The sequence below is a fragment of the Gopherus evgoodei genome, chromosome 14 (assembly GCF_007399415.2).
Source record: "Gopherus evgoodei ecotype Sinaloan lineage chromosome 14, rGopEvg1_v1.p, whole genome shotgun sequence".
Taxonomy (NCBI): Eukaryota; Metazoa; Chordata; order Testudines; family Testudinidae; genus Gopherus; species Gopherus evgoodei.
In genome coordinates this window covers 31,209,332-31,236,592 of record NC_044335.1, presented here as the reverse complement: position 1 = coordinate 31,236,592, position 27,261 = coordinate 31,209,332, and the positions used below count along the sequence as shown (strand labels likewise).

The following is a 27,261-nucleotide window of genomic DNA, read 5'->3' as shown; positions in this document are numbered from 1 at the left end:
CTCCCATTGGCCCGGAGCAGCGATCCATGGCCAGTGGGGCCGCCGCTTCCAGCAGCTCCCATTGGCCCAGAGCAGCGATACGTGGCCAGTGGGAGCTGCGATTGGCTGGACCTGCGGACGGGGCAGGTAAATACACCGGCCTGGCCCACCAGGGGCTTTCCCTACACAAGCGGCAACCTCTGTTTGAGAAACCCTGTCTTAGAGCATCGTTCTCTGGGCACACCCTGGCCTGTCTGTTGGCCCATCTTGGGAGTGTCCGGGTGGAGACAGGACCTTGTGGGCTAAGGCTCCCCTGTGCCTATCACTCCTTCCCCATGGCCCAAGGGAGCCTTGTGGCTGAGTGCTGCGCCCTCAGTGGCCCTGCCGCCATAGAGGGGAGAAGTCTGGTTCCTGGTGGGGAATCAACAGCTGGTGCTGGCTGGCCCCAGGGGAGCCCAGACTCTGCGGGCTGCTTGACCCACAGGATGCCCGTCAGGCAGCACTGATACAAGAGGCCTTGTCCATCATGATCAGTAGAGCAGAGTGTCTCCAGCCCGCAATCGCCCACTGTGTACTGGGGCTGGAGCTAGCAGGTGCAGGCTGCACTGCCTTCCTGTGGGGGAACCTCAGGGAGGGGGAACCCTGCAGAACATGGCCCCCAGGGTCAGGAAGGGGCAAGGCCACAGGGTCTGCTGGCCAGGACCATGGCCCCCCTCTGTTGCAGTGTGGCTCCTGCTGACTTCCTGGAAATGCAGGCACAGAGCTTTGAGCAGCGCAGGCCCCTACATGAGTTTCTGACAGGGAGCAGCCCCTGGCCCTGTCTCTGCTCCAGAATGGTAGAGCTTCCTCCCCTCAGGTGCTGCACAGCCTGTAGGCCCCTGTGCCACGTGGGGTTGGCTGCCTCCATCGCTCAGCCTTGCTGCCCTTGGCCCCAGGAGCAGGGGAGCCAGGGTCCTTGTGCCTGCATGGAATGGGTGTCTTGGAGCTGCCAGAGCAGTTGTGAGTCTGGCAACTGGCACCCTGCAGCCCCAGGAGCTAGGTCTGCAGAGATAAGATGCTCTATTCCACATGGTGCAGGCTATGCGGTGACCCGGCCGTGTCCCCCGTTCCCTGTCTGAACAGATACACCTACGAGCGCATTGACGGGCGGGTGCGTGGGAACCTGCGCCAGGCTGCCATTGATCGCTTCTGCAAACCAGACTCAGACCGCTTCGTCTTCCTCCTGTGCACCAGGGCAGGAGGCCTGGGCATTAACCTCACAGCTGCCGACACCTGCATCATCTTTGATTCGGACTGGAACCCACAGAACGACCTCCAGGTATTGCAGAGCAGGGCCATGATGGGGTTGGTGAGGCACCAGGGGTTGCATGAATAATAGTGCTGATTAGAGCAAAGGAGTTGTGTGCCAGCCAATGAGACATGGGATGGGGCCCCGCCCATTGCTGGGGGCAGCCAATGGGACCGCGGGATGAGATACCACCCACCGCTGGGGCCAGTTAAAGAATGGCAGCCCAGGCAGTCAGAGCAGACTGGGTGCTGGAAGTGCTACATAGTAAGGAGCAGCTGTGCCGGGGGGTCGGGTGCAGAACAGAACCTTGCCCCCTCGGGTGCCTGCTTCAGCGTAGCCTGGGGCAGGAAGTGGGAGGATGCGGAGTTGATGGTGGAGAGCTCCCTGGCTTCAGCGTGGCCTGCACTGCAGTGAATGGAAGCCCCAGAGGAGGGCAGCTCGGGTGCAGAGGGCGCTGAGTCCAGCACAGGCCTCTGCATCACATTCACATGGCACTCACTGCCCCTTGCTGGCCAGCCCAGCAGAGAGGCTCCTTAGGGTGGGTCCTTCAGGTCAGCTCTAGGACACCTTGTGGAGGCAGAGGCTGGGCTCTGCCCGTTGTGCTCTGGGCAGGGGTGGGTGCTGGGCTCTGCCCATTGGGCCCTAGAGCTTCTGTACTGGCTGAACCAGGCAGAGCCATGTCTATGCTGCCCGCATGCTGTATTTGACGCTGTGGCCTTTGCTATCCCAGGCACAGGCGCGCTGCCACCGGATCGGGCAGAGCAAGGCCGTGAAGGTCTATCGTCTCATCACCAGGAATTCCTACGAGCGTGAGATGTTCGACAAGGCCAGCCTCAAGCTGGGCCTGGACAAGGCCGTGCTGCAGGACATCAACCGCAAGGGCAGCACCAATGGGGTAGGCTGCCTGTCTGCCCGCTTGGGGGCTGGGGTCATGGAAAGGCTCTGTGCCTCTGCTGCTCCTTGCAGTGTTCACCCGAGTGGCTGTGTCTGTGTGTGCCCCCTGTGCCCATGGCTGTGCAGAGGGCTGCAGGAGTGAGCCGCCAGAGTAGGCCTGTGGTCCATAGTATAGGACAGATCCCACTTGCTTGCCTGCACAGCATGAGTGAGTGTGTGGAGCCAACCAGTCATGCAGACCATGAGGAGGATCTATGTCCCTGACAGAGCAGATTTCAGGCACCTCTGCCATGGACATCAGTCCTGTCCTGTAATATCCAGCTCAGCCCCCCAGTGTTGCCAATGCCCCTCCGGCCTGACCTGCAGCCCCCTGCTATCCCAGCTCTAGAGCCTCCACAGATGTTCCCCATGCCATGCTTGCTTGTCTAGCCATTGGCTTGCCCTGAGCAGAGGTTTCCGACCCCGCTAGGTTTATTGTGGCTCTGGATAGATGAATGTCCGCTAAGAACTGAGTTTGGAGCCTACCCCAGGATCCCAGGGGCACTGAGATCCCACATTGATGGAGTTGAATGTACCCAAAGGTGCCTTGACCCCTGGCTGTCGAGACTAACTACCACAGATAGGAGCTGCCTCCGAGAGAGCAGAGGGCACATGGTGGTGCTTGCTGTGCCCAGGCAGCGCTGCCAACTGGACAAGGTGACAGCTTAGCAGGAAGCATGAAAGCACACGAACAGCTTCCAGTAACAGAGCTGGGGCCTGGGTCTTGAGGGCCAGTAGGGCTCTCCCATATCAGACTCTGAACTTTCCTAGCACTCTGACCAGCAGGGGTGGCCAGTTCTTCGAGTGATTGCTCATGTATATTCCACAGTAGGTGTGCGTGCTTGCCACATGCACCGGTGCCGGAAGTTTTTCCCTTAGCAGTACCCATAGGGAGCAGCACCACTGCGACCCCTGGAGTGGCACCTCTATATCGCACTATAAGCGAAGCCACGCACTGCCCTCACCCTCAGTTCCTTCTTGCTGCCAGTGAAAGTAGTCGGAACGTTTGCACTCCAGCTTTGCTGTAGCTCTTCTATTAGCCTTAGTTGTACTCGTCTTCTCCATGCCCCAGGCTTCAAGTCGTGTGACTCTTGTCACAGTTCTATGCCAGGAAGCGACCCGCACACTCAGTATCTCCGCTGCTTGGGCAAGACTCACGTTACAGACCGCTGTAAAATCTGTAGATCGTTCAAGCCTCGAACTAAATGAGAGAGGAATATCCGGCTCCGGGCCTTGCTAATGGAATCTGCGTTGGGCACCAGCACCAGCATGCCGTCCGGACACAGCACCGAGCACCGCGTCCTCGGTGTAGAGTGAGGCTCCCTCCACCAACTGGCACCGCTCACCCGATAAGAAGCAGGGAAAGACTCAGTGGCACCTATAAAAAGACAGGGGTGAGGCTGGACCCGAGTTGGGCAGCCCACAATCCCCCTCAGGACCCAGACCTCCGACTCGCGTTGCGTGAAGTAGCCCAGTCCCATCCGCACGTGCCTTTCCTGCGGTGAGAAAGCTGTCGATGCTGGAGGCTGCACAGGCGGCACGTGACATCCTCTCCCTTCCGGTGCCGGGTGCGCCGCTTGAGACGGGCACCGAGTCCCGAGAGAAGCCACCGTTGGGAGCACACTAGCCCTCTCCAGCAAGAAACAGTCCCCACTCCGAGGACCGTGCGCTGCCCTGTTCGATGAGGTCTTCACTTAGCTTGTGTCAGCCCTCCACTCCACTCAGATTGGCTGACTCGCCCGCAGGGAGTCTCGAGGGGCCTCTACACCCCACCGAGGGGACAGGCACCGAGACAAGCGGTGTCGATGCTCCTCCTCGAATCGTGGCTACAGGAGCAGATCCCGATGCCGTTGTTACAGACTCTCAGGTTTGAGTGCCTGCTCCACCAGACACCACGTCCGGAGTTCCCCTCAACAGGCATCTAAGTGTCATAGCTATAACTGCCGGGATGACTATTAGAGCAGCACCTCCGATGAGTACCGCTCCTCATTGTCGAGGTCCTGATCTCGAGGTCGGCACCGACACGACCACAGACGCTCCCGCTGTTCTTTAACTTATGGGGGTCTCTACCGAAGTTCTTGCCTCTTCTCCTGGAGCAGGACAAAAAGGAGTTCAAGGCTCTGGTTGAGGAAGGGGCAGCAGCGGCAAAAGCAGCCCCTCAGGTCTCCTCGGACACGGACGACATGGCAGCCCGTTCGATGGCCTCAGCTATATTTATGCGTAGGGTGTCCTGGCTTCTCCTGTCCAGTCTGTCTGCAGAGTCCCAGTCCTTGATGCAGGACCTTCCCTTTGATGGGAAAGCACTGTTTGCGGACCAAACTGACGTCTGCCTGCATGGGATGAAAGACTCCCACACCACCCTGCAAACTCTGGGCCTATATATCCTGCCAGCAAAGGACAAACCTAGGCCGCAGACCTCAGCACCTCCCGCTAGGGGTAGATAGGAGCCCCCACCCAAGAGACTGAGGGAGCAGAGACACAGGTCCCAGCGTCAGTCCCACTCGGCCCCGCGACCAGGCCCCTTGAAGGGCAAGAAGCAGAGGAAGAGGCGGTTTTGACTCTTTGCGGGGAGCCACTGGGTCTATTGCCGCGGAAGCCCCCCAGTTAATAAAGTTTGTGTTCTGCAACCTTTTATCTGCATTCCAAGTGGAATGGTCCCATATAACGTCAGACCAGTGGGTCCTCAGCACTATTTCACCCCCCCTCCACCATCCCCTGCCCCAGGAGGACCTCGGGGAACCGGAACATGTCCCCCTTCTAAGCTATGAGGTGGTGAGCCTCCTCGACCTGGGTGCGGTAGACAGGGTACCAGTAGAATTCCAGGGCAAGGGGTTTTACTCCCAGTATTTCCTGATCCCAAAGGCGAAAGGCGGGCTCCGGCCCATCCTGGACCTGTGGAATCTCAATGGGTTTATGGTCCGTTACAAGTTCCGCATGGTATCCCTGACCGCCATCATTCCCTTCTTAGACCCAGGGGATTGGTTCGCATCCCTGGACCTCCAGGATGTGTATTTCCACCATATTTTCGAGGGTCACAGGCCCTTCCTCTGCTTCCTGATAGGGTAGGACCATTATCAGTTTGCGGTCCTCCCTTTTGGCCTTTCCATAGTCCTCAGGGTGTTTCCCAAATGCATGGTGGTGGTGGCACCCCACCTCCGGAGGAACAGGCTGCAAATTTTCCCTTACCTGGATGATTGACTCCTTCAGGGCAACTCCTGGTCCCAAATACAGGCACAGATGCAATTCCTGCTGTCCATATGCGCAGGTCTGGGCCTAGTGGTGAATGAGGCCATGTTCACGTTGGTACCGGTCCAGCACATTCACTTCATAGGGGCCCTGCTATACTCCCTAGAGGCCACAGCCTCTCCCGCAGGACAGGTTTGAGACACTCAAAAGTCTCATTGCCTCCATCACAACCTTCCCTGTGACCATGGCAAGAGTGTATTTTCAAATCCTAGGTCACATGGCAGCATGCACGTCCGTAGTGCGGCATGCCAGGCTCAGAATGAGGCCCCTCCAGCTCTGGTTGGTCTCCCAGTATTCCCAGTTCAGGGACAGCCTAGACAAGGTTGTCATGATACCACCCAATGTAGCGGCCACTCTGCAGTGGCGGTCCCTCCCAAGCAACATGCGGAACGGGATTTCCTTCTGAGAAGCCCCTCCCTCACTAGACCTGGTGTCGGATACCTCAGACCTGGGCTGGGGAGCCCATATGGGGAACATTCAAACACAAGGCAGATGGTTGACCTTGGAATTGTCCCTCCACTAAACATCAGGGAGCTCAGGGCAGTACGCCTGGCATGCATAGTGTTCAGTTTGCACCTTTCGAGAAGGAGGTCAGAGTCCTCACGGACAACACGGCCGTGATGTATTATATCAAAAGGCAGGGGGGCTTGCATTCCTCAGCCCTGTGCCGGGAAGCCCTGGACCTATGGGAGTTTTGCATAGCCCACAATATTTCCCTATGGGCCTTCCACCTATCCGGCACGCGCAATGTGCGAGCCGATCACCTCTGCAGCCTGTTTTCCCGCCAATACGAGTGGTCACTCCACTGGGAGGTCACCCGACAGCTCTTCTGAGAGTGACCTTGCAAGAGTCCCACTCCTACCCACCTCCATCAGATGACGGGGCAGCGCCACGCTTCTCAGCCCACCTAGAGAACCTAGACCATTTGGCAAGGTACATCCTTCATGTCCTCTTCCCAGGTCGCCCTCTTTCCAGGTTGACCTCTTTGCTACTACCCAGAACTGACGCTGCCCCCAGTTCTGCTCCAGGGCAGGGGTAGAAAGGGGGGCGATCTCAGACTCATTCCTCCTCTGGTGGTCAAGCCAACTGTTTTATGCCTTTCCACTGTTCCCACTGATAGGCAGGATCCTGCAAAAAGTAAAGGCAGACAGGTCGAGGGTTATCCTCATAGCCCTGGATTGGGCCTGCCAATATTGGTACAGGACCCTCCTGCAACTTCTAGGCCCTCCCCCGCCCCCCGCGCGGAGGCTGCCGCTCCGCTCGGATCTCCTTTCCCAGGAGAGGGGATACCTTCATCATCTCAACCTGGCTGAGCTTCACCTGACAGCGTGGTTGCTCCATGGTTAAATGAGGAGGGAAGCTGTTCAGAGGATGTCAGACGCATTCTGCTGGAGAGCAGAAAGCCGTCCACACGAAGGACGTACCTTGCCAAATGGTCTAGGTTCTCTAGGTGGGCTGAGAAGCGGGGCGCCTCCCCGTCATCCGCATCCCTCCAGCTCATTCTCGATTACCTCCTGTCCCTTATCAGGGTACGTTTAGCGGCCATTGTAGCCTTCCGCCCTCCGGTGCAAGGTCACTCAGTTTTTTCCCATCAGATGACCTCGCGCTTCTTAAAGGGCCTAGTTTGTGCATTCCCATACTCCAGGGCCCCGGTCCCGCAATGGGATCTGAATCTAGTGCTATCCCGCCTAACGGGTCCTCCCTTTGAACCCTTGGCCACGTGTTCCTGGTCCTACCTGTCATGGAAAGTGGCATTCTTGGTGGCTTTCACCTCAGCCCATCGTGTCTCGGAGTTTAGGGCCTTGACCTCAGAACCCCCATATACGGTCTTCCACAGGGATAAAGTCCAGCTTCGCCCGCACCCTGTGTTTCTTCTGAAGGTGGTCTCTGCCTTCCATATGGATCAGGACATTTTCCTATCAGTACTCTGTCTAAAGCCCCATTCCTCCAATGAGGAATGCTGCCTACATACACTAGACATACCAGGCCGTTCAGGAAATCCTCGCAACTGTTCGTTGTGTTGGCAGAGTACATGACGAGGCAACCAGTTTCCACCCAGCGCCTTTCCCGATGGATCACCTCATGCATACGCACGTGTTACGACTTGGCAGGGGTTCCCCCACTGCCTATCATAAAGGCGCATTCTACGAGAGCGCAAGCCTCATCGACTGCCTATGTAGCCCATGTCCCTATCCAGGACATATGTAGGGCTGCTACGTGGTCCTCTGTCCACACCTTTTCCTCGCACTATGCGATCGTCTCAAAAGCAAGGGATGACGCCGGGTTTGGTAGGGCGGTGCTCCATCCCGGAAACCCTTAAACTCCTACCCACCTCCATCAGATATAGCTTGGAGTCACCTACTGTGGAATACACATGAGTAATCTCTCGAAGAAGAAGGGACAGTTACCTGTTCATAGAATCGTAGAATATCAGGGTTGGAAGGGACGGGTGTATTCCACATCCCGCCCTCCTTCCCCTCTGTCGGAGTTGAGTGGCAAGAAGGAACCGAGGGTGGGGGGGAGCGCGCGGCTCCCCTTATAATGCAATATAGAAGCGCCACTCCAGGAGTCGCAGTGGTGCTCCCCGCTATGGGTACTGCTAAGAGAAAAACTTCCAGCACCGGTGCATATGGCGAGCACGCACACCTACTGTGGTATACACCTGAACAACACATCTCAAAGAACGCCAGTTACGGAACAAGTAACTGTCCTCTGCCATGGCATCATAAACAAGATAGCTTAAAGATCCAGCACACCCGTGTGACAGCCCTGACTCCCAGGGAGGGGTGGGGGTAGGAGAAGAGCCAGGTACCTATGTGGAGAAGGTGAAGTCTCGTAGCTTGACTGGATTATTCCCAGGCCAGAGGGAGCTGCAGAGCCCTGCTGGGAGTGTGTGGGCAGGTCCCCTGCTGGCAAGGGCAGCTGCGTTAACAGGAGTTCCAGGGGGCAGCCCGGCAGAGGGGCTGTGGTTTTACCCAGCCCTTTGCCTCACTTTCCCTCTGAGTGTTTGTTTGATCTCACCCAGATCCCTCCCTGTCCACTGGGGTCAGAAGCGGGCTGTGTCTGGGGGCATTCAGCTGCAGTCTAGCACAGTCATTGCAGGCACTCACAGCTCTACAGGCACCATCTGCAGGGATGGCACTGCAGTTCCAGTTAGCACCATGGCTCTGGGGCTGTTAGATGCCTCTGCCTTCAAGGGCTGGCTTGGGGAGGGAGCCTCCGTCCCCCATGCCTGCACTCCCAGGTCAGCCCCAGCTCTCGGGCAGCTGGCACAGTGCTGACATCCTGTATCTTCTGTAGGTGCAGCAGCTCTCAAAGATGGAGGTCGAGGACTTGCTACGGAAAGGAGCGTACGGGGCTTTAATGGACGAGGAAGATGAAGGCTCCAAGTTCTGCGAGGAAGATATCGATCAGATCCTGCAGCGCAGAACCCAAACAATCACTATCCAGTCAGAGGGGAAGGGCTCCACCTTTGCTAAGGTGCTGCACGTGCTGCCTTGGGGGCTGCCTGCCTGTCTGCTTTGGGTGGGCGAGGCCAGGGTGCACTGGGCAGATGGGACACAGACTTCTTTTCCCTGCTCTTGGCTTGGCCTGTTGCTTTCTGAGCTCCCCTGTGTGTGTCAGTGCAGCCTGTGTCCCACCCCTGCTGAGCCATTGCCCTGCACGGACTCACAGGCGCTCCAAGGGCAGACTGAGGTCATGAGCTGAGTCCAGGTGATATAGAAAGCGGGGCAGCATGGGAGGGTGCCAGATGGGATCACCAACAGGAGTAGGAGGGAAAGCTGTGGCCAGCATGCGGCAGCGAGGGGTGGCCATGTGAGCAGCTCAACTTGGCCTCTGTCCAGTTCACCCAGGATCGATGTCTCTTGTGAAGCCTTCCCCAGACACTTGTGTTCCTCACCGTGTCTGGATGATCCATGCTGGGCTGGGGAGTGTTCTCTAGTGGTTAGAGTGAGACGGGGGTTCTGTTCTCAGCTCTGGGAAGAGATCCCTTCCCCCACCTCAGGAACCTCCAGAAGATGCTGCTCTGTTCTGAGGAGATCCTTTGTACTCGGCAGATTTGCTCGCTTGCGCATCAGTTTATTTAGTTAGCGTGTGCACAGTCGTCTAGCCATGCAATGGCATCTTCAGTGGCATGATGCAGTTCTTCTAGGTCACCGCTGAACCTAGTCAGCAGGCATTCCTCGACAGTGTGCATCATCGTCTACGTTGCACCGCAGCTGCACAAAGGGCTGTCATGAAGTCCCCAGCGATACTGGTTGGCTGTATAGAGACCTTGCCCAGTCCAGAACCTGTTCGGCAGGGACCACGGAGGCCCCATGGCCCTGGGGAGGGAGCTGGAGTCTGCTCCTTCTAGTGATTGCCAGCTGCATCCCAATGGCAGGGCCGGTTGTGTGTTTCCCCCACCCCCCTGCTAGAGCCATTGTCCTGGATCCCTCAGGGCTGAGCCAGGCCTGCACCCTCTGTTGTGGGGAGGAAGTGTGAGAAGGAAAGAGCTGAGCTTCTCTTACAGATCCAGAGGAATTTGCAGGGTTGGCCTTGTCCTGGGGGCCTAAGCACATTTATCCAAAGTCTGTCCAGCCACCTGTCCCATGGAAGCCCTGCTGCCATCTGCATAACGTGTGTGGGTCTGTCTGTCCCATGGAACCCTTGCTTCCATGTGCACAGCGTCTGTGGGTCTGTCTGCCTCATGGAACCCCTGCTAGAGGAGCAGCAGCGCACTCATGCTTGACAGCAGGGGCTGCAAGCAGTCTGGAGATGCAGAGCCGTTATTCTTGCAGTACTGCTCTCCCTGTGCCTCTGGAGAAGAGACGCCAGCTCAATGTCCATTCTTGAAGCACAGGGACAATGGCTGGCTCTGCTGTGCACTCCCATCGCTGGGCAGGGAGAGTGCAGTGCACCATACATCAGTGCTATCAGAGCTCAGCTGAGGCGCCTGCTATAGAGGAGGGAGCCCATGAAAGCGGTATTGCATTGTGCTCCCAAGGCTGGCAGTCTGGGCACTGCTGGATGGGGTGGGGCTGTCCCACCTCTTATCCATTGCCGGGACTGAATTTCCAGGGGGCTGGAAACAAACCTGGCTCCTGACCCCACTTAGCAAATGAAGAGGTGGCTGGTAGTGATCCCTTCGTACAGACAGGGGGCAGGTGGGAGTACACAGCCTCTCTTGCTGTTGCTGAGGATGGATTGCAGACTGTTAACTGGCTCTTTCTTCACCCTCAGGCCAGCTTTGTCGCTTCAGGGAACAGAACTGACATTTCCTTGGATGACCCCAACTTCTGGCAGAAGTGGGCTAAGATAGCAGAGCTGGACACGGATGCGAAGAATGAAAAGGTAGAGTACGGCCTGAAAACGGGCAGCCATGCTCCTCTATGGACACGCACGCTCCTCCACACGCATGCATGCTCCTCTGTGCATCTGCACACTCCTCCACACTTCTCTGGGCAGCCACACATGCACGCGTCTCCATTGCTAACAAACCCAGCTGCAGGCTGTGTGGATCCCAAGCCCTCCCCCTCAGGCAGAACAGGTGTGCTGCAGGGCTGCAGTCGGTGCAAGTGCAGAGCCCAAGTGTCCAGTAGCTCATTGCCAGGGGACGTTGTGAAGGCCAAAACTATAACAGTGTTAAAAAAAGAATGAGATAAGTTCATGGAGGACAGGTCCATCAGTGGCTACTAGCCAAGATGGTCAAGGTTTCAACCCCATGCTCTGGGTGTCCCTAAGCCTCTGAGTGCCCGAAGCTGGGAGTGGACAAAAGGGGATCACTTGATAATTGCCCTGTTCTGTTCATTCCGTCTGAAGCACCTGGCATTGGCCTCTGTCAGAAGACAGGATACTGGGCTAAATGGAACCCGTAGTCTGACCCAGTCTTATGGTCATGCCCATCCAAGAAAGCCTTGTCCTGGAGGGAGCACATGGGTCCTCAGCTGCATTTATTGCCTGGTGCAGTGTACTTGGGTTCTCCTGGCTCTGCTGCCATGTGGGTGATGTACTGCGACTGGCTGCAGCTCTCAGCACTCAGGAAGAAACGTGTTTTATCACAGCCTGGGGCCCTGTCCATCTGCCCTGGGGCCCTTCTTGACCCAGCAACCCTGGAGGTGGATTCAGCCCCTCTAGTTCTGTGGGGAGGAGGGGTGGATGCCGTTTCATAGTGGGGCTGGCCAGGTGGCTTTGCACCATGGATCCTGGCTATTTAATTCAGTTAAGCCTCAGAGTGCTAAGAGGTGCTCACTCCTCCTCAGCACCTGGCTGAGTGCTGGAACACAGGGTGACCCCCACAGGCAGCACTGCAGGCATGCCCCTCCCTCCTGCTGTCAGCTCCCATGCCAGCTCCTGCCATGGCCCCACCCCTTCACTGATTCCTGGCCTACGGGCCAGGTAGGGAGCAGTGGGTGGGCAGAGGTGGGGGTTTGCCATAACAAGGACAGGCTGCTCTGCACCAGCCAGTACCTAGCCAGGGTTCTCATGGGAGTAGCTGTCTCTGCCCCACTGACCTTGTTAGTAGAATCATAAAATATCAGGATTGGAAGGGACCTGAGGAGGTCATCTAGTCCAACCCACTGCTCAAAGCAGGACCTATCCCCAGATAGATTTTTGCTCCAGATCCCTAAATGATTGAACTCACAACCCTGGGTTTAGCAGGCCAATGCTCAAACCACTGAGCTATCCCTCGCCCAAGTACTCATTGTGCTCACTGCCCCAACAGCAGGACTGAGCATTTACCAGGAGTCACCGAAGCCACTGCCTGGCCCTGATCCCTCCGCGGCTGAGGCGCTAACCCCAGGCCTCCAGCAGTTTTTTTTCTATCATTTGGTGTATGCATTAAACCAGAAATCCAGCTGAATGGCCATTAGGTGGCTCTGTGGGGAGCGGCTCTCATCAGAGAGGGGTGCCGGGGTCTGTCGTGCCTCACACAGCCCTGTTTAATTTCAAAGATTGGACTTATCCCTTCATGCCCAGGCTGTTATTAGTGTGCTGTTTGCCCATCCCAGTGGCGACACGGTGGAATTTTAAAGAGTTGTTGCAGCATCGTGGTGATGGTAAAATGCTAACCAGGAGCTGCTGGCTGTGGGAGGCCCTGACAACCTGGGCTGCACCCAGAAGCAATGTCCCAGGGAATTCTGTGGAAATATGGGTCAGTCTGTGAGATGCAGTATCTGTGCTCTGCTCGAGGGGCATCACTGCAAACCAGCACTGCTGTTGCTGCAGGCTGAAAGTCCCCGTGGCTCACCCTAGCACAGTGTCTCCAACTTTTTGCTCACAAGATCATTTTTTGAATTTAAGTACAACCCAGGATCTTCCCTGTCCCTTCCCCAAAGCCCCATCCCAGTCATCCCACCCCCCCACAACCCTCTTTTGCTCGCTCTTCCCGCCCCCCACGCACACTTTCACTGGGTTGGGGCAGGGGTTGAGGTTTAAGAGGGTGTGCAGGCTCTGGGCTGGGGCTGAGGGGTTCAGAGTGTGGAAGGGAGCTCCGGGCTGAGTCTGGGGCAGAGGGTTGGGGTGCAGGAGGGGAGTGTGGGGTGCTGGCTCTGGGAGCAGGGTCGGGTCTGGAGCGGGGGCTTGGGGTGCAGGAGGTGGTTCAGGGTGAAGGAAGGGGTATGGGTTGCTGGCTCTGGGAGGGGGCTTAGGGCTGGGGGTTGGGGTACGGGCTCCCGCCGGGCAGCACTTACCTCAGGCAGCTCCCAGTCCTTGATGCAGCAGGGCTGATTCAGGCTCCCCGCCTGCCTCAGCCCCATGCCACTCCCAGAAGGGACCAATGTGGGGTGGGGGAGCAAGTGGCTCCCTGCACTGCCCCTCTCTGCAGGCACTGCCCACCTTAGCTCCCATTGGCCACAGTTCCCGGTTCCCGGCCAATGGGATCTGCAGTTATGGTGTTTGCAGGCAGGAGCAGCACATGGAGACTCCTCTCCCTTTCCCCCTCCCCCCCCCCCCCCCCGCACTCTGCTTGGGGTTGTGGGGGTGTGCTGGCCGTTTCCGGGAGTGGTGTGGGGCCGGGGCAGGCAGGGAGCCTGCCTTAGCGGCAGCCCTGCTGCACCACCGGACTTTTAGCAGCCAGAGATCGTGATTGGCTGGGAAAGTGTCAAGGACGATCTACAGGTTACAGAGTAGCAGCCGTGTTAGTCTGTATCTGCAAAAAGAGCAGGAGTACAGGTTACTGACCACTGCCCTAGCATGTCCGTAGGGGAGGAACTGGTGATTTATACATCAGCTTTGTAAAAGGGAATGGAAGAATTGTACTTAAATTCCTTGGTTTGCATCTGTTTGTCCCAAATTACTTCCCTTCCCTTCCCTATATGTGCACGTGTACACACGCACATGTGTACACACGCACATGTGTACACGCACTTTGGTCCTGCAGAAGTTGGATCTGGTTAGGCGGCAGCCGTTGCTGTCAGAGCGTGGTGCAGTGAGAGAAGCCTATGCCTTGGAGCCTATTGCACTGACAGGGCAGAATTTGGGGACACTTTCCTGCTTAAAGGAAGCTCCTGTAGGTGAGCTGGTGTTGTGCTAGGGGGTTTGCAAGGCAACAGCAGCAGCACAGCTTCTTCCTCTTCTGGTCTGTTTGTGTGAATGAAGTGTCTAATAATTCCCGTGAGGAGAGGGTTACTTAATTCACATTAAAGTGCCTTGGGAGTGCAGTGGAGTCAGGCTGCATGACATATTGCTATGGGGGTGGGGGTTGGAATCCCCAGGCCGTAGGAGTCACGCTGTTCTGATCATGCCTATGCTGCCCCGTAAAGCCTGTGTATATTAGTGCCCTCTGCCTGGCTTTGTATTGTCTGGCTTTGTTTCCAAGAGAGCATTGGTCAGACCCAACCATTGGGCTTTGTCTGCTAAAAGAAAACCCCCTCTATTGAACCTAATATGAACAGAAACCTCATTGATAAAACAACAGGGGCATTGCTGTGAATTAAAACTGTTGGATGGAGATGTTTGCAATCCAACATCACAGCATTGGGCTAGTGCAGGGGAACCGGGAAGTGGAACTGACTAGCCTGTTGCTGTTGTCCAAGATAAGAGAAATGCAGACAGTAAATGCACAGCCAGGGAATCCTCTCAGCTGCCCTGCGCTTGGGTGGGTCACTGGGATAACTGAATGTTTGCAGGTGGTTCTGCTGTGGCTGCTGCCATGCTGTCCACACCTGTAAACTGCCCTTTACCCAGCAGTGATAGTGGGTAAATATGGCAGCTGGAGTATCCTGAGAGGCCAGGCTATTTCCAGACACTTGCTAGTCGGCCTTTTCTCCAGCAGCAGAGCCCTCAGGAATGTTCACAGCATAGCCTCTGGGAACATCTCCTAGCCAGTACCAGCCATCCAGCCCCAGCTCCCTGTGGCACCTGCCTGCCCCGTCCGTGGTAGAAGATGTTTCTAGAAGAGAACATTAAATACAAAGAACTTTTAGGACTTTGCCTACTTTGAAGAAAGAGTGAACTGATGGAGTCTGGTCCTCTGATCCTGCTCTTGGAGCATGTTCTGCCGGGCCTGCATGCTCAGCCAAACAGCTGGGCCTCTCCCTTCCAGCTTTCTTTGGCAAGTGCAAACCTCTGTGCAGTCATCTTCTGGCTTCTGAAATTCCAGCTAGGGCAGCAACAGAGAATGGGCTTAGATGGTAGCAAAGAGGAGGCTTCATGGGCAACATTTCACAGCAGCTCTTCAGATTTCACTGTTCTAACAGGAAAAGAGGTGTGTGTGCCAGTGTATATGTGTCTGTGTCTACTGTATGTGTCTGCGTGCCTGACTTTTTGTGTGCTTGACTATGTGTGTGTGTGTGTGTGTCTCTGTGTGCCTGATTCTGACTTTGTGTTACTGGAGAGATGGGATTCAGCAGGACCAGCGACCAGTACGGGTATAGTGTGACTCTAGTTGGTGTGGGGTGCTTTTGTGCTGTTGTATCCTACACCTTTGTGCACCTTTCCATCGGCTGATTCTCTTGTCACAGCCCTATCCCTTCACTCCTTCTACAAGTAAATTATTCCACCCTGAAGCACAGCATTTACACCACCATTTGTGTTGCCTGGGAGTGGTGGGGTGTGAGTCAGAGATGAGTCAGCTACTAAGCGTAAGTAGTTTTGTAGCTGTTGGGCCTAATTTTCGTCTGTGGTATCTCAGGCACTATTTTATGCTTTGCCAGTGATTGTCATTCCCCACCCCTGCCACACATACACACACTCATTCTTCATGGAGTGCTGGTCCCAATGTGTATTCCACACATGGGTACGCATGCGTGCCATGCACCTGTGTCCAGAAATTCTTCCAAGCAGTGTCCATTGGCCTGCTCCATAGATCTCCTCATGCTCCCAACTAAGGGTATAAGAGACAGTACAGGCCGACACCTCTCCAGTTCCTTCTTACTACCTCCTTGCCTGAGTTGGAATCCTGTGTCTTCTCTTCCTCTAGCTCTTATAACACCTATAAAGGTATTTGTAAATTGCTATTTTTCTTAGCATACTAGTTAGTTAAAGTTCATAGTAAGTGTGGTTTTTTCCCCAGTTGGGGAATCCTACCCCAGGTCTGGGACTATGCCCACGTTTCAAGAATTGCGTGTCTTGCCAGTGCTCCTTCTCTATCAGCAACGAACATCAACGCTGCCTCCACTGTCCAGGTGAGGCACATGTCCCTGCAAAGTGCTGTATCTGTTGCTCCTTCCCTCCTAGGAACCGAGGAGCTCGTGAGCTTCGCCTGAGGAAGTACCTGATGGAGAAGGCTATGAGGCCCCTCTCCGATCCAGGCCAGGGAGACCCCCTGTACATCAGCCTCAACTTATGAGCAGTGCTCCTCCAAACACGTGCCTAGGAGCGGAGCCTCCAGTACCTAAGCCCAAAGACTTCTCTTCAAGGGCTTCCCTTGAGAGTAGAGGGCACTTCTGGGCATAAGGAGAGAGATGTGCTCCCTCCCTGAGCTTGTCCAGGTCAGGTGAGGCTTAACACAAACAGAACCTAAGGACCAGCTGAGCTAAAGACTCCCAGGTTGGATGTCAAAGTGTGGAAGAAAAAGATCCCCCAGTTCTGTCGGCTACCTCAGTACCAAAGTGTAAGGACTAACATTCACTGGTTCCATCTGCATGTGCTGGTCCGGATCCATCATCTGTACCTCCTAGCTTTGCAGCTGTGTGCACACTGGGTCCATTGGACTTGGCCACTGGAACTCCTCAGACACTGGGGCGTATAGAGACTTACATAACACTTCAGGATATTTTCCTCGCTTCTCCAAAGTCTCTCCTTCTCTCCCGCCCAGCCCTCTTAAGGGATATCGCACCAGAGGAGGAGTCCATGTCGGTGTCTCAGGAGCTATCTTACCTCCACCCCTCTGGCAGGAGCACTGCAGTACCGATGGCCCAGTCACTACCGGTGGAGCAGTTTTTGGACTCGGATGTGTTGGAGGTGGTAGCTGCTCCATTTTCTCCCTGGAGACTGTCAAGCCCTGACAGACAGTCTAAGTGTCACGCTTACTACTCCTCAGGGTATGACCTCCCCAGGCACCTCTGGTTCCGATTTCCTTGAGATCCCCCACAACTGATTGATGCCCTTATTCTGGCCTTGTTGGGGTCCATGGAGCCATATGCTAAGCATCTGGGCCCTTCTCAAGAATTGTACTGCTTCTCTCCCGCCTGTCAACTGGATCTGTCAGTGTACGAGGAGGAATGAGTTGACCCAGATCTGCAGGTAGTGACAGTTCTGATGGGTGTCTCTTCATCATCCCTGGGTGAACTGGTCACTTTTTCCTCTCTGTCTCTGCTGGATGACAATGGGCAGTACCAGGAGCTACGGCAAAGAGTTGCCAGCGACCTCCAGATTCCACTGGAGGAAGCCCATGACCCTCAACACCAACTTCTGGATATTTTGAAACATCAGGGATTAAGCAAGATGGCCCTCCTGGTTAATGAAGCCAGCCTAGAACCAGCCACAGTGTATGGCTCAATCCAGCATCCTGTGTCCCTACTGTGAAGACAGCCGAGAGGAGATATTCCCACTAAGGAAGCTGAATTTTTGTTCTCCCACCTTGCCCCCATCTCACTGGTGGTACAAGTAGCTACAGAAGGAGCTTGGTACACTATCAAAGGACCACCCCAACAGACAAGTGCTCTAAGAGACTGGACCTCCTTGGAAGAAAGGTCTTCTCCTCTGAGGCCTGCAATTTTGTGTTGCTAACTACCGAGCTGTGTTAGTGAAATATGACTTCAATAACTATTCTAGGCTTGCGAATTTCATAGATAAGCTTCCCACAGAGGATAGAGCCCAATTTCAGTCCTTTATAAATGATGGAAAGCTAATGGCAAAAACAGCTCTCCAGGCCATAGTGGAAGTAGTGGATACAGCTGCCAGAAGTCTGGCTTCTGGCGTAGTCATCAGGAGGAATTTTTGGCTGCAATCACAAGGGTTTTCTAGGGAGGTCCAAAACGCCACCTAGGACTTCCCCTCTGGTGAATCAAATATCTTCAGTGAGAGAACAGATGAGTCATAGAATCATAGGACTGGAAGGGACCTCAAGAGGTCACTTAATCCAGTCCCCTGCACTTAGGGCAGGACTGAGTATTATGTAGACCATCCCTGACAGGTGTTTGTCTAACTGCATTCATTAAAGGACTCTCTGTGTTCCCTGGAAATTTACACTCCAGCCCCCAGGAGGAAACTCTAGAGACAGCCTTTTAGGCCAACGCCACCCCCTCCTCATGCAATTTATTATCATCACCTGGCAGAGGTCAGGTTGGCAACTGAGTTTCTCATAAAACTTCTGGTAACTCTAGGTGTTTGCAAAAATAGAAAAAGGTCTGTTTTGTTACCCACAAGGACGATAAACTTTATAGGAGCAACATTGGACTTGGTTTCAGTGAGAGCATTTCTCTGCGCAGACAGGTTTCACATAATGAGCAAACTGGTTTCACGCATTACCTGCAAACCAAGAACTACAGTGCACATGTCCCTTTCACTGTTAGGCCACATGCCCACACACATTTACATGACACTATTCACCCGGTTTCACTTGTGATGCCTACAAGCTTGGATCCACTCGATCTATCCACCAGACAAGGACCACATCAGCTGGAGTTATTGCCCACCTCGCCTGGTGGTGGAACCCAAAAAAGGTCATGGTGGGTGTTGCCTTCAGCCTGCCCACCCTCAAAGCCACCATTGTGATTGACACCTCCCTTCTAGGGTGGGGCGTTCACATGAATAACTACACTGCTCAGGAAACCTGGATCCCACAAGAGGCCAGGCTACGTATAAACGTAGGAGAAGGGAGGGTACTCCACCTTGCATGCAAGGCTCTCCTTCTGGTAATTCGCTCCTTCCATATACAGGTGATGTCAGACAATATCACCACCATGATACAAACAGGGCAGATCCAGGTCTCGTCCCCTCTGCTTGGAAACTGGCTCTCTCTGTCTCTCTATTGCATGTATGGCATCTGCAAAGCAATATTCTGTAGATGCAGTTTTAGATCTATAAGCCATTTCAAGGCCTTCTCTGTGACATGGATATCATCCAATTCACCTTTGAATCCAGATTTGGGACACTGCATTACGATGTGTTTGATGGTTTGGATGCTCTCACTGCAGTCACACAAAGGTGAGTCTTCGATTTTCCACTTGTACATCAAGTAGCCACATCTTCTGTGGTTTATTCAAACGCAGTTCAGTGTTGTCCAAAGTATCTGTGGCAGGTCAAAACTGGGAGGGCATTTTGTTGTGCCAGTAATAAGGTGCTTGTTTGGAATGGTAGATGAGGTCTCGACACTTCACCATTCCCTGCCCAGATCCAGAGACATGAGATGGTCACATGTGGTCCAAAGTGGTTTTCACAATTTCAGGCATTGTGGGGTATGTTATCCATAACCTGCCAGATGGAGAGGTCTGTGTAGTCTGGTGTGTTTAAGTTCTCATGCTCTGGTTATAGCTCAACAAATAGCTGGGGATTCAGTGTTTGCTAATACAGAAAGCCACAGCAGAGGTGCTGATTTTAAAGTTCTCATGATGAATCACATGGTCGAATTCAGCTGCCTGTCCCCAAGTTGGGTATGGCAGCTTTTTGTCCTCATCCATGTACGATACTCTGCAACTGAGTACACCAGAGCCAAGGCCGATGTTTGTAGCACTGAGGCTGTTGATCTCCAGCTTGTTCCTGCTAACTTTCTAATTATGTTGATGCAAGTCTTTGCTTTGGAGGCTGCTGTCTTGAGGTGGTCATGCAAGGTCAGTGTGTGGTCAAGAATGATGCCAAAATATTGTTGGCTTTGAGTCTTAATGCACAGTTTCACCACAAGACTCAACAGAGTGTTTTGTGCTATTCTCTTGTCAAGGTGGAAAGTAGAGACTACCAATTTGCCCGAATTTGGTCTCAGCTGCCACCTTTCGAAGTACTCCTCCATGATCTTAAGGTCAGATGTAAGGGTCACTTCAAGTTCTTTAAGGCTATGAGCCTGAGTTGTGAGTGCCATATCATCAGCATACTCAAAATTCTGTGCTATCATTTCAGGTATTTCGCTCACATGTGCATTGCAGAGGGTCGGAGCAAGAACAGAGCCTTGTGGTAGCCCATTATTTAAAGTGTGCAGCTTGCTGGTTTGCCTCTGAGGTATACGAACATCCTTTGACCACTAAGCATGGTGTTCGGTAGCCTGAGAATCCACACATGGGTTCACTTTGGCCAGTTTCAGTAGCAGACCATCCTTCTAGACTACATCACGTGCTGCTGACAGATCAGTGAAAGCATGATCAGTCTTCATTTTTCATTGGAATTCAGCCTTAATGTTTGTAGTGAAAGCCAGGACCTGGTCACAGCAACTTCTATACGGTCGAAAACCAGCTTGCTTCTTGGGTAGGCTACTGTCCATTGGGGACCTGATTTGGTTCAGAATCATACGCTCCATCACCTTGTAGGTGGTGCTCAAGAGAGACTGGCCTAGAACTAGAAGGGTGATCCACAGGTTTCCCAGACTTTAGGAGTGCAATGACTTTGGCTTCTTGCTACACACAGAGAATTTCACTGGTCTCCAAAATGTGGGTGAAAAACTTCATCACCCATTTCCATGCCAGTGAATTCAGATTATATAGGGACTCAGGGCAGATACTATCTTTTCCCACTGCTTTTCCCATTTTTGTCCCTGCAATGACTGCATCAATCTCCTTACTTGTGAACAATCCAGACCATTGAGATGATGGAATGCATGTGGACGTCACCTGCCAGAGTTAAAGCTGGAAGCCATCAAACTTTGGAACTGGTGCATCTGGAATCGCATCATGATGCAGGCCACTTACCTTCCGGGTATCCACAGCTCCAAACTGAACAGTCACTTCTCGATGGACCGTGCATGGGAGATGCACAATTCAGTCCTAAGCGAGATATTCGCGCAGTGAGCACACCACAATGTGACTGTTGACACTCACTGATTCGCCCTTCGAGACCATGGCAACATGTTCCATGACCTACGTGCCTGTCCATGAAGGTGGTATTTTTAGTAGCTATCGTTTCAGCCAGGAGGGTCAGCAAGCTATGAGCCATCATTGCGGACCCTCCTTATTACTGTTTTTCACAAAGAAAAGGTTTCCCTTCGCCTACACCTAAGTTTCTCCCCAGGGTTGTTTCTGAATTCTACATCAACCAAAGTATTCGCTTATCTGTGCTTTTCCCAAAACCTCATGCTTCTGCTGAAGACAAGAGACTTCACTGCCTCTCTGTCTGATATGCCCTGATGTTCTACTTGCAAAGAACGAAACCATTAGGAAATCACCAAGACTTTCTATTGCCATTTCAGGCAGATTGCGTGGGCAAACCAGAGGATTTCTAAGTGGGTTTCAGGATGCATCCTAGAGTGCTATTGGGAAGCAAAGATCCCTTCCCCTGTGGGTGTCACAGGTCATTCCACGAGAGCGCAGACCACCTCCACAGCACCCCTACATGATGTCCCGCTACAAGACATTTGCAAAGCGGTCACCTGGAGTTCTGTCCACATGTTCACAATGCACTGTGTTTTAGTTCATGCCGCGGACGCAGCAGTGGGATCTGCAGTGCTGCAAGCATCTTTGCTACCAGCTTCCAAGCACCCACTTGCAGTCTGAGCACTGCTTGCCAATCATCCACATGTAAAATACGCACAGGGACCAGCACTCTAAGAGGAAATGGAGGTTACTTACTGTAACTGGAGGTTCTTCAAGATGCGTGGTCCCTATCTGTATTCCACTACCCATCCTCCCTCCCCTCTACTTCAGATCCTGTTGGATTTGCGATAAGAGGAGGAATGACGTCAGCCTGCACTATCTCTTATACCCTCGATTGGGAGCACAAGGAGATCTATGACGTGTGTGCGGGCCAATGGACACTGCTTGGAAGAATTTTCAGACTCAGGGGCATGGGGTACATGCCTACTCACATGTGGAGTCTGAAAGAGCCTCCAGTTACAGTAAGTAACCTCCATTTTTTGCACCCACAGTTAATTGTGGGTGGCAGTCCGTAGTGGCTGGGTGTTGAACAGGCCATCTGGGTCTGGTACCAGATGCTGGATGTGGTGCTAGGCTTGGAGAGAGCTGGGCGGTGCTAGGAGTTGCTGAGGCCAGAAGACGGCACAGAGGAGGGAAGCAGCCCCACACCTTGTGCTAGCGGCCGGGGGGGGGGGGCACCGTGCAGAGGGAAGGGTCTGCCGGGTGGTTCTGGGCACACTAGCCTCTCACTGTCTCCCCCTGCAGGAGAGCTTAGTAATCGACAGGCCCCGTGTCCGCAAGCAGACCAAGCACTACAACTCCTTTGAGGAGGATGAGCTGATGGAGTTCTCGGAGCTGGACAGTGACTCCGACGAGCGGCCCACGCGCTCGCGGCGCCTCAATGAGAAGACGCGGCGCTACCTGCGGGCTGAGTGCTTCCGTGTGGAGAAGAACCTGCTCGTATTCGGGTGAGTCTCATCTGGGCTGTGCATGCCATGTGAGGCCGGGCTGACCCCGAGTGCAGCTGTGGCTCTCTGGTGGTTTGGTGTCACATGTTCGCTATTGTCTGTCTGTGCCTGTCGCAGGCTGCTGCACGGGGGAGCACGAGCCTGGCAGGGAGCTGCACAGCTAGTGCCCTACCGGAGGGACCTGCTTGGTGCCCAAACCCTACGTCTATGGGAGGAAGTGTGGTTTGTGGCTAGAGCATGGCCTGGGAGTCAGGACTACTGAGGTCTTTTCCTGCCTCTGCCACTGACCCAGTGTGTGATGCTGGGTGAATCCCACTGCCTTTCTGTGCCTCAGTTTCCCTACTTCCCCAGGGGCTGGCCAGGCTTTGTCCATTAGTGCCCCATACAGCGTTGTGAGCTCCCCACTGGAGGGCACTAGAGAAGTGCAGTCACTTGCAGTGTTCATGGTGTGTGTTTCTGCTCCTCCAGCTGGGGGCGCTGGAAGGATATCCTGACCCACGGCCGATTCAAGTGGCACCTGAACGAGAAGGACATGGAGATGATTTGCCGGGCCCTCCTGGTCTATTGCGTTAAACACTACAAGGGAGATGAGAAGATTAAGAGTTTTATCTGGGATCTGATCACTCCGACGAAGGACGGCCAGAACCAGGCCCTGCAAAATCACTCAGGTACTCTCTCTCCCACCAGTTATTGCTCTGCTGCCAGCTGCCGGCACACCCAGCTTTCAGTGCCCAGGATTAGAGAGTTAAACTAGAGCAGATCCCAGAAGCCACGCAAACAGCCAGAGCTGGGCAACAAGGAATGACTATGTGGGGGCCTGGGGGTCACAGGACTGACTTGCATCCAGACCCCTGCAGGCAATGGCAGAGGGGCTCTCTGATACAGGAAATGGCCAGTCCTGGCCCAGCTAAGAGGGAATATTGGGCTAGAGAGCTCGGGCACCAGGCCAACCTGAGCTGCCTGTTCCTGAGGCCTAGATTGCTACTTAGACCAGTGAACAGGCTTGGGTCCATCAGGGATAGGGGGCAAATGTCGCCGGCAGAGTGCAGCCCATAGTGGTCTTTAGTCTCAGAACTATGGAGGTGTGGCCAGTGCTGGCTGCATGCTTGGACCTGTGGTCTCTGCAAGCAGCCACACTATGTTAAAGACGACTCCACTCCATTCTGTAGTCGCCATCCCCTGTGAGACGCTGCTTGTCTGTAGATCCCTCAGGGCATCACAAAGGGTGGGGGGAATCCTCAGCTGGGGTACTGAGGTCTAATACAAATGAGGCCCAGCGCCTGGCAAGTAGCTAGTGCAACCCCTTGGCAGGGCACTGTGTGGGTACCCCGATCAATGGCACATTGTTCTTTAAGTTTGGCAGCTCTTTCCGGCTGGCTCGCAGTGCTGCCTTTCAGTAGTTTGTCATGAGTGAGCCATGCTGAAAGCTGAGGCAGCTGCTCCCGTTTCCGCTCCACAGGGCTTGCCAGAAGCTGTTTGTGAAGTGGCCGTTAGCAGTGTAAAGCGAAAGGCTCTCCCATGTGATGCAGGAGAAAGCAGCCGGGCTCTGTGGTGGATTTGAAGTCCCAGGTCCAGTCGGGAATCCCCCCGTGCCTGGTGCTGTCGGATTATGTTCACGGCCATCGCTTCTCTCCCTGAGCGAGAATGGCACCATTGCCTGCTGTTCTGAGTTAATATCGTCATTTTGTCCAGCACTTGAGCAATCTCAGTAGCATGGTCCGGGGCTGGGGGATCAGGCATCTGCTGGTCAGGCCAAGGGAACCATGGCACACACCTGGGACACCGGCAGGGCTGCGTCACTGGATGTGTCCCGGTGTACTAGCATGGAATGGAGCACTAGTAAAACTGATAGGGGGGCACTTATGGGCTCACATTTTAGTAATGCAATGAGCAAGGGGCATGGTCCGTTGAGGGTCATGAACGCTGCACTGCAGCTGCAGCACTGAATGTAACCCAGCTGGATCCCTAGCAAGGGGAAACCTCGGAACCTCTCAGTCAGCTCCTGGAGAGGCTTCTGCTTCCACGAGTCTGGGTGTGCGGTGGGCAATACAGGACTGAATTCCAGCCCATGCCCCGACTCTGTGCAATGGCAGCCACAGCAGGGAGAGGTCTGGAGAGCTGCTGAAGGGGAACTGGTCTTGTCCTGAGAGGAAGTGTGTGTGAGTTGGGCCTGTCCAGGACTAGAGGGAGTCATGCGAGAAGTGAAACCGCAAGAACTGGTTGGAATAAAAACACAGGGAAACGTGGCTAGGGAACGAATCCAGGGAATAAGCTCCAAGGATGACTCCGCCCCCACCTGCCTGACATAAGGCTGGCTCTGCTTTGAGCAGGGGGTTGGACTAGATGACCTCCTGAGGTCCCTTCCAACCCTGACATTCTATGATTCTATAAGAGGCGAGGACTTTGACTGGCATGTGCCTTGGGTACAGATCTGCTTGGATGCCATCTCATCAGGGGTGTCTGGCTCTGATGTCTGTTCTGAGTTCTGCTCTCACCTCCATCAGGAGAAAACTGGAGTAGCTTTAGTGGGACTACAGTGGAGCTGAGTTTAGAGCCTGAGCTGGGTCTGCTTTGTGTGTTAGGGAAGTGCTCGCATTGGCTGTGCGCAGCAGTGCGGAGAGATGTGGATGTGCAATGGCACTGCTGAGGGTGCAGGCCAGTGTGTATTGGGGAGAGCCGTGGCTGGTCTGGGCCTGCTGGTGTGCAGCGGGGAGATGGGTTGTGTCAGGCAGAGTGCAGGTGTTGGAGCACCTGCTCCCTGTCCCAGCACACAGCCTGACATCTTTCCACGGGCCTGTATCTGACAATGTCAACGTTCAGGCTGCCAAGACTCCGGGCCAGCTTGCTTCCATTCTGTGGGCGGGGTTGCCAGCAGCGGCGTCCAGCAGCCTGTCCTGCCAAGCCACCTCCCGTGCTCAGAGCTCCCCATGCATTTAGGCTGCTGGGAAGGTGTGGATGTGGCATGGGCTGACCTGGTCTAACTAGGACACCATGTACACCTGGCTCTGCTGTGGGATTGTGCCTGGACAGACACACTGGGTATGCTGGAGACCATGCCTGCCTTCTCTCTGGCTCCCCCACTCCCACATGAGCTGTGGCATGAGGGTTTAAGAGCATTACAAGGGCTGGCTTTCAGTCCTTCCAGCTGCACTGCTCCTGCCAGCCAGTGTCTGTGTCCTGTCTGATCCAGCGCATTTATCAGGTGCCCGTCAGGGTGGTGCGTGACCTGCACCAGTGCCGCTAATGCGCTCCCTCTTGCTGTTGCAGGGCTGTCAGCTCCAGTGCCCAGGGGCAGGAAGGGGAAGAAGACGAAGAACCAGATGCTGCTCCCTGAGATAAAGAACGCGGACTGGCTGGCCAGCTGCAACCCTGAGATAGTCCTGCACGATGACAGCTACAAAAAGCACTTGAAACAGCACTGCAACAAGTGAGTGTGAGCCCCTGCCCCGGGGGACTGCAGCGCACACTCCATGCTGTGCGTCCCACCCTGGGCCCAGAGCGAGGTCACGTGCCCCCAGCTGGCATTGTGCCACTGGGCTGCAGCGCAGTGTCTGGAGAGGAAGGGGCAGGACTCACCTGGGCAGTCAGTATGGAGAGGCCAGTGGGGATGTTGGGTCGGTGCCCACTGAGTCGTCAGACCTTGAATAGTTTTTGCCATGCTGTAAAGTGCTGTAAAATTGCAGCCCTATGGAATTCTCACCTCCCTGCTGGCAGGTGCAGTGCACTCACCCACAGCTCAGCTGGCATTCAGGATACTTCCTTATTGTCACAGCTGTCCGCGGTCAGGGGCTTGGGAAGCAGGGCTGGTCAGATACCTGAGCACCCCATGGTGGCACCAGCATCAAACTGCAGACTTGTGCATTAGTGATAGCTGGAGAGGGACAGCTCTTGGGACCCGGGAGCGGAGCCTGGAGTGCCACGGGTCTTGGTGGCTGAGGAGGTGGAGCCTGGAGTGGGATGACTCTTGGGACCCGGGGGTGAGGAGCCTGTGGGGGGATGGCTCTTGTGACCGGGGAGGGGGCAGAGCCTGGAGGGGGATGGCTCTTGGGACTTGGGAGGCGGAGCCTGGAGGGGGTGGCTCTTGAGACCCGAGAGGTGGAGCCTGGAAGGGGACAGCCCTTGGGACCCTGGGGCTGGAGCCTGGAGGGGGATGGCCCTTGGGACCCAGTGGGGCGGAACCTGGAGGAGAGCAGCTTTTGAGACCAGAGAGGCAGAATATGGAGGGGGATGGCTCTTGGGACAGGGGTTGGGGCTGAGCCAGGCGGGGGACAGCTCTTGTGGGCTGGGGAGGTAGAGCCTGGAGGGGGGCGACTCTTGGGGCCCTGTAAGGTGGTGGCCAGCTCTTGGGTCCTGGAGAGTGGGGCCCAGCAGGTACAGCTCTTTGAAGGGAGAACTGAGAGACATTCTTTTAACAAATCAGTAACCCAGAGCTGTTTCCTCACCCACTCAGAGGATACTGCATCCCAGCTCCCAGCAAGAGCTCTCCTAGCCATGAGCACTGTAAGTAGCGCAGCCTTCTCCCTCACTGGGTTAGGAGTGAGGTGTGTCGCTGCCATTGCTGGGGAGGCAGGTACCCAGCTTGGCACCTCCCCTCTCCTGGTGAGCTCCTTCATGAGTGTTTTAAGTCTGGTAGATTACAGGGTTTGTGAGGTGAGATTCTGAGACCCAGGCGGTGGGGATCAGGCCCACAGCCCACTTTTAAGGAGCCTGTTCTCTGCCAGCCTGAGCCGTTTTCCCATGTGGACAGGGCCTGCCCTCTAGTCCCCATGTTCCAGCTGTTTCAGGCCTCCCCTCTTGAGCCCCAGGGACTGGGTGCCCTGCCGTGTCACAGTGTGAGGGGCAGCTAAGGACGGGCAAAGCTGCTGCCACACCTGCGCTCAGCCTTGGGTGGTGGTGTCATGAGAAGGGGAGTGGCTTCCCACCATGT

General features: G+C 54.8%; 1 protein-coding gene across 9 annotated transcripts in view; it reads left to right on the top strand.

The window, feature by feature from the left end:
* Positions 1-27,261, top strand: part of CHD6 (chromodomain helicase DNA binding protein 6) — a 209,531-nt gene that overhangs the window by 133,192 nt on the left and 49,078 nt on the right. For all 9 annotated transcript variants that reach the window (XM_030533541.1, XM_030533538.1, XM_030533537.1 and 6 more), the window contains 7 exons: positions 1,102-1,297; positions 1,998-2,162; positions 8,747-8,926; positions 10,670-10,780; positions 22,132-22,334; positions 22,803-23,002; positions 25,602-25,761. In XM_030533541.1, the coding sequence (XP_030389401.1) occupies positions 1,102-1,297; positions 1,998-2,162; positions 8,747-8,926; positions 10,670-10,780; positions 22,132-22,334; positions 22,803-23,002; positions 25,602-25,761 (1,215 nt within the window). The remainder of the gene's footprint in view (positions 1-1,101; positions 1,298-1,997; positions 2,163-8,746; positions 8,927-10,669; positions 10,781-22,131; positions 22,335-22,802; positions 23,003-25,601; positions 25,762-27,261) is intronic.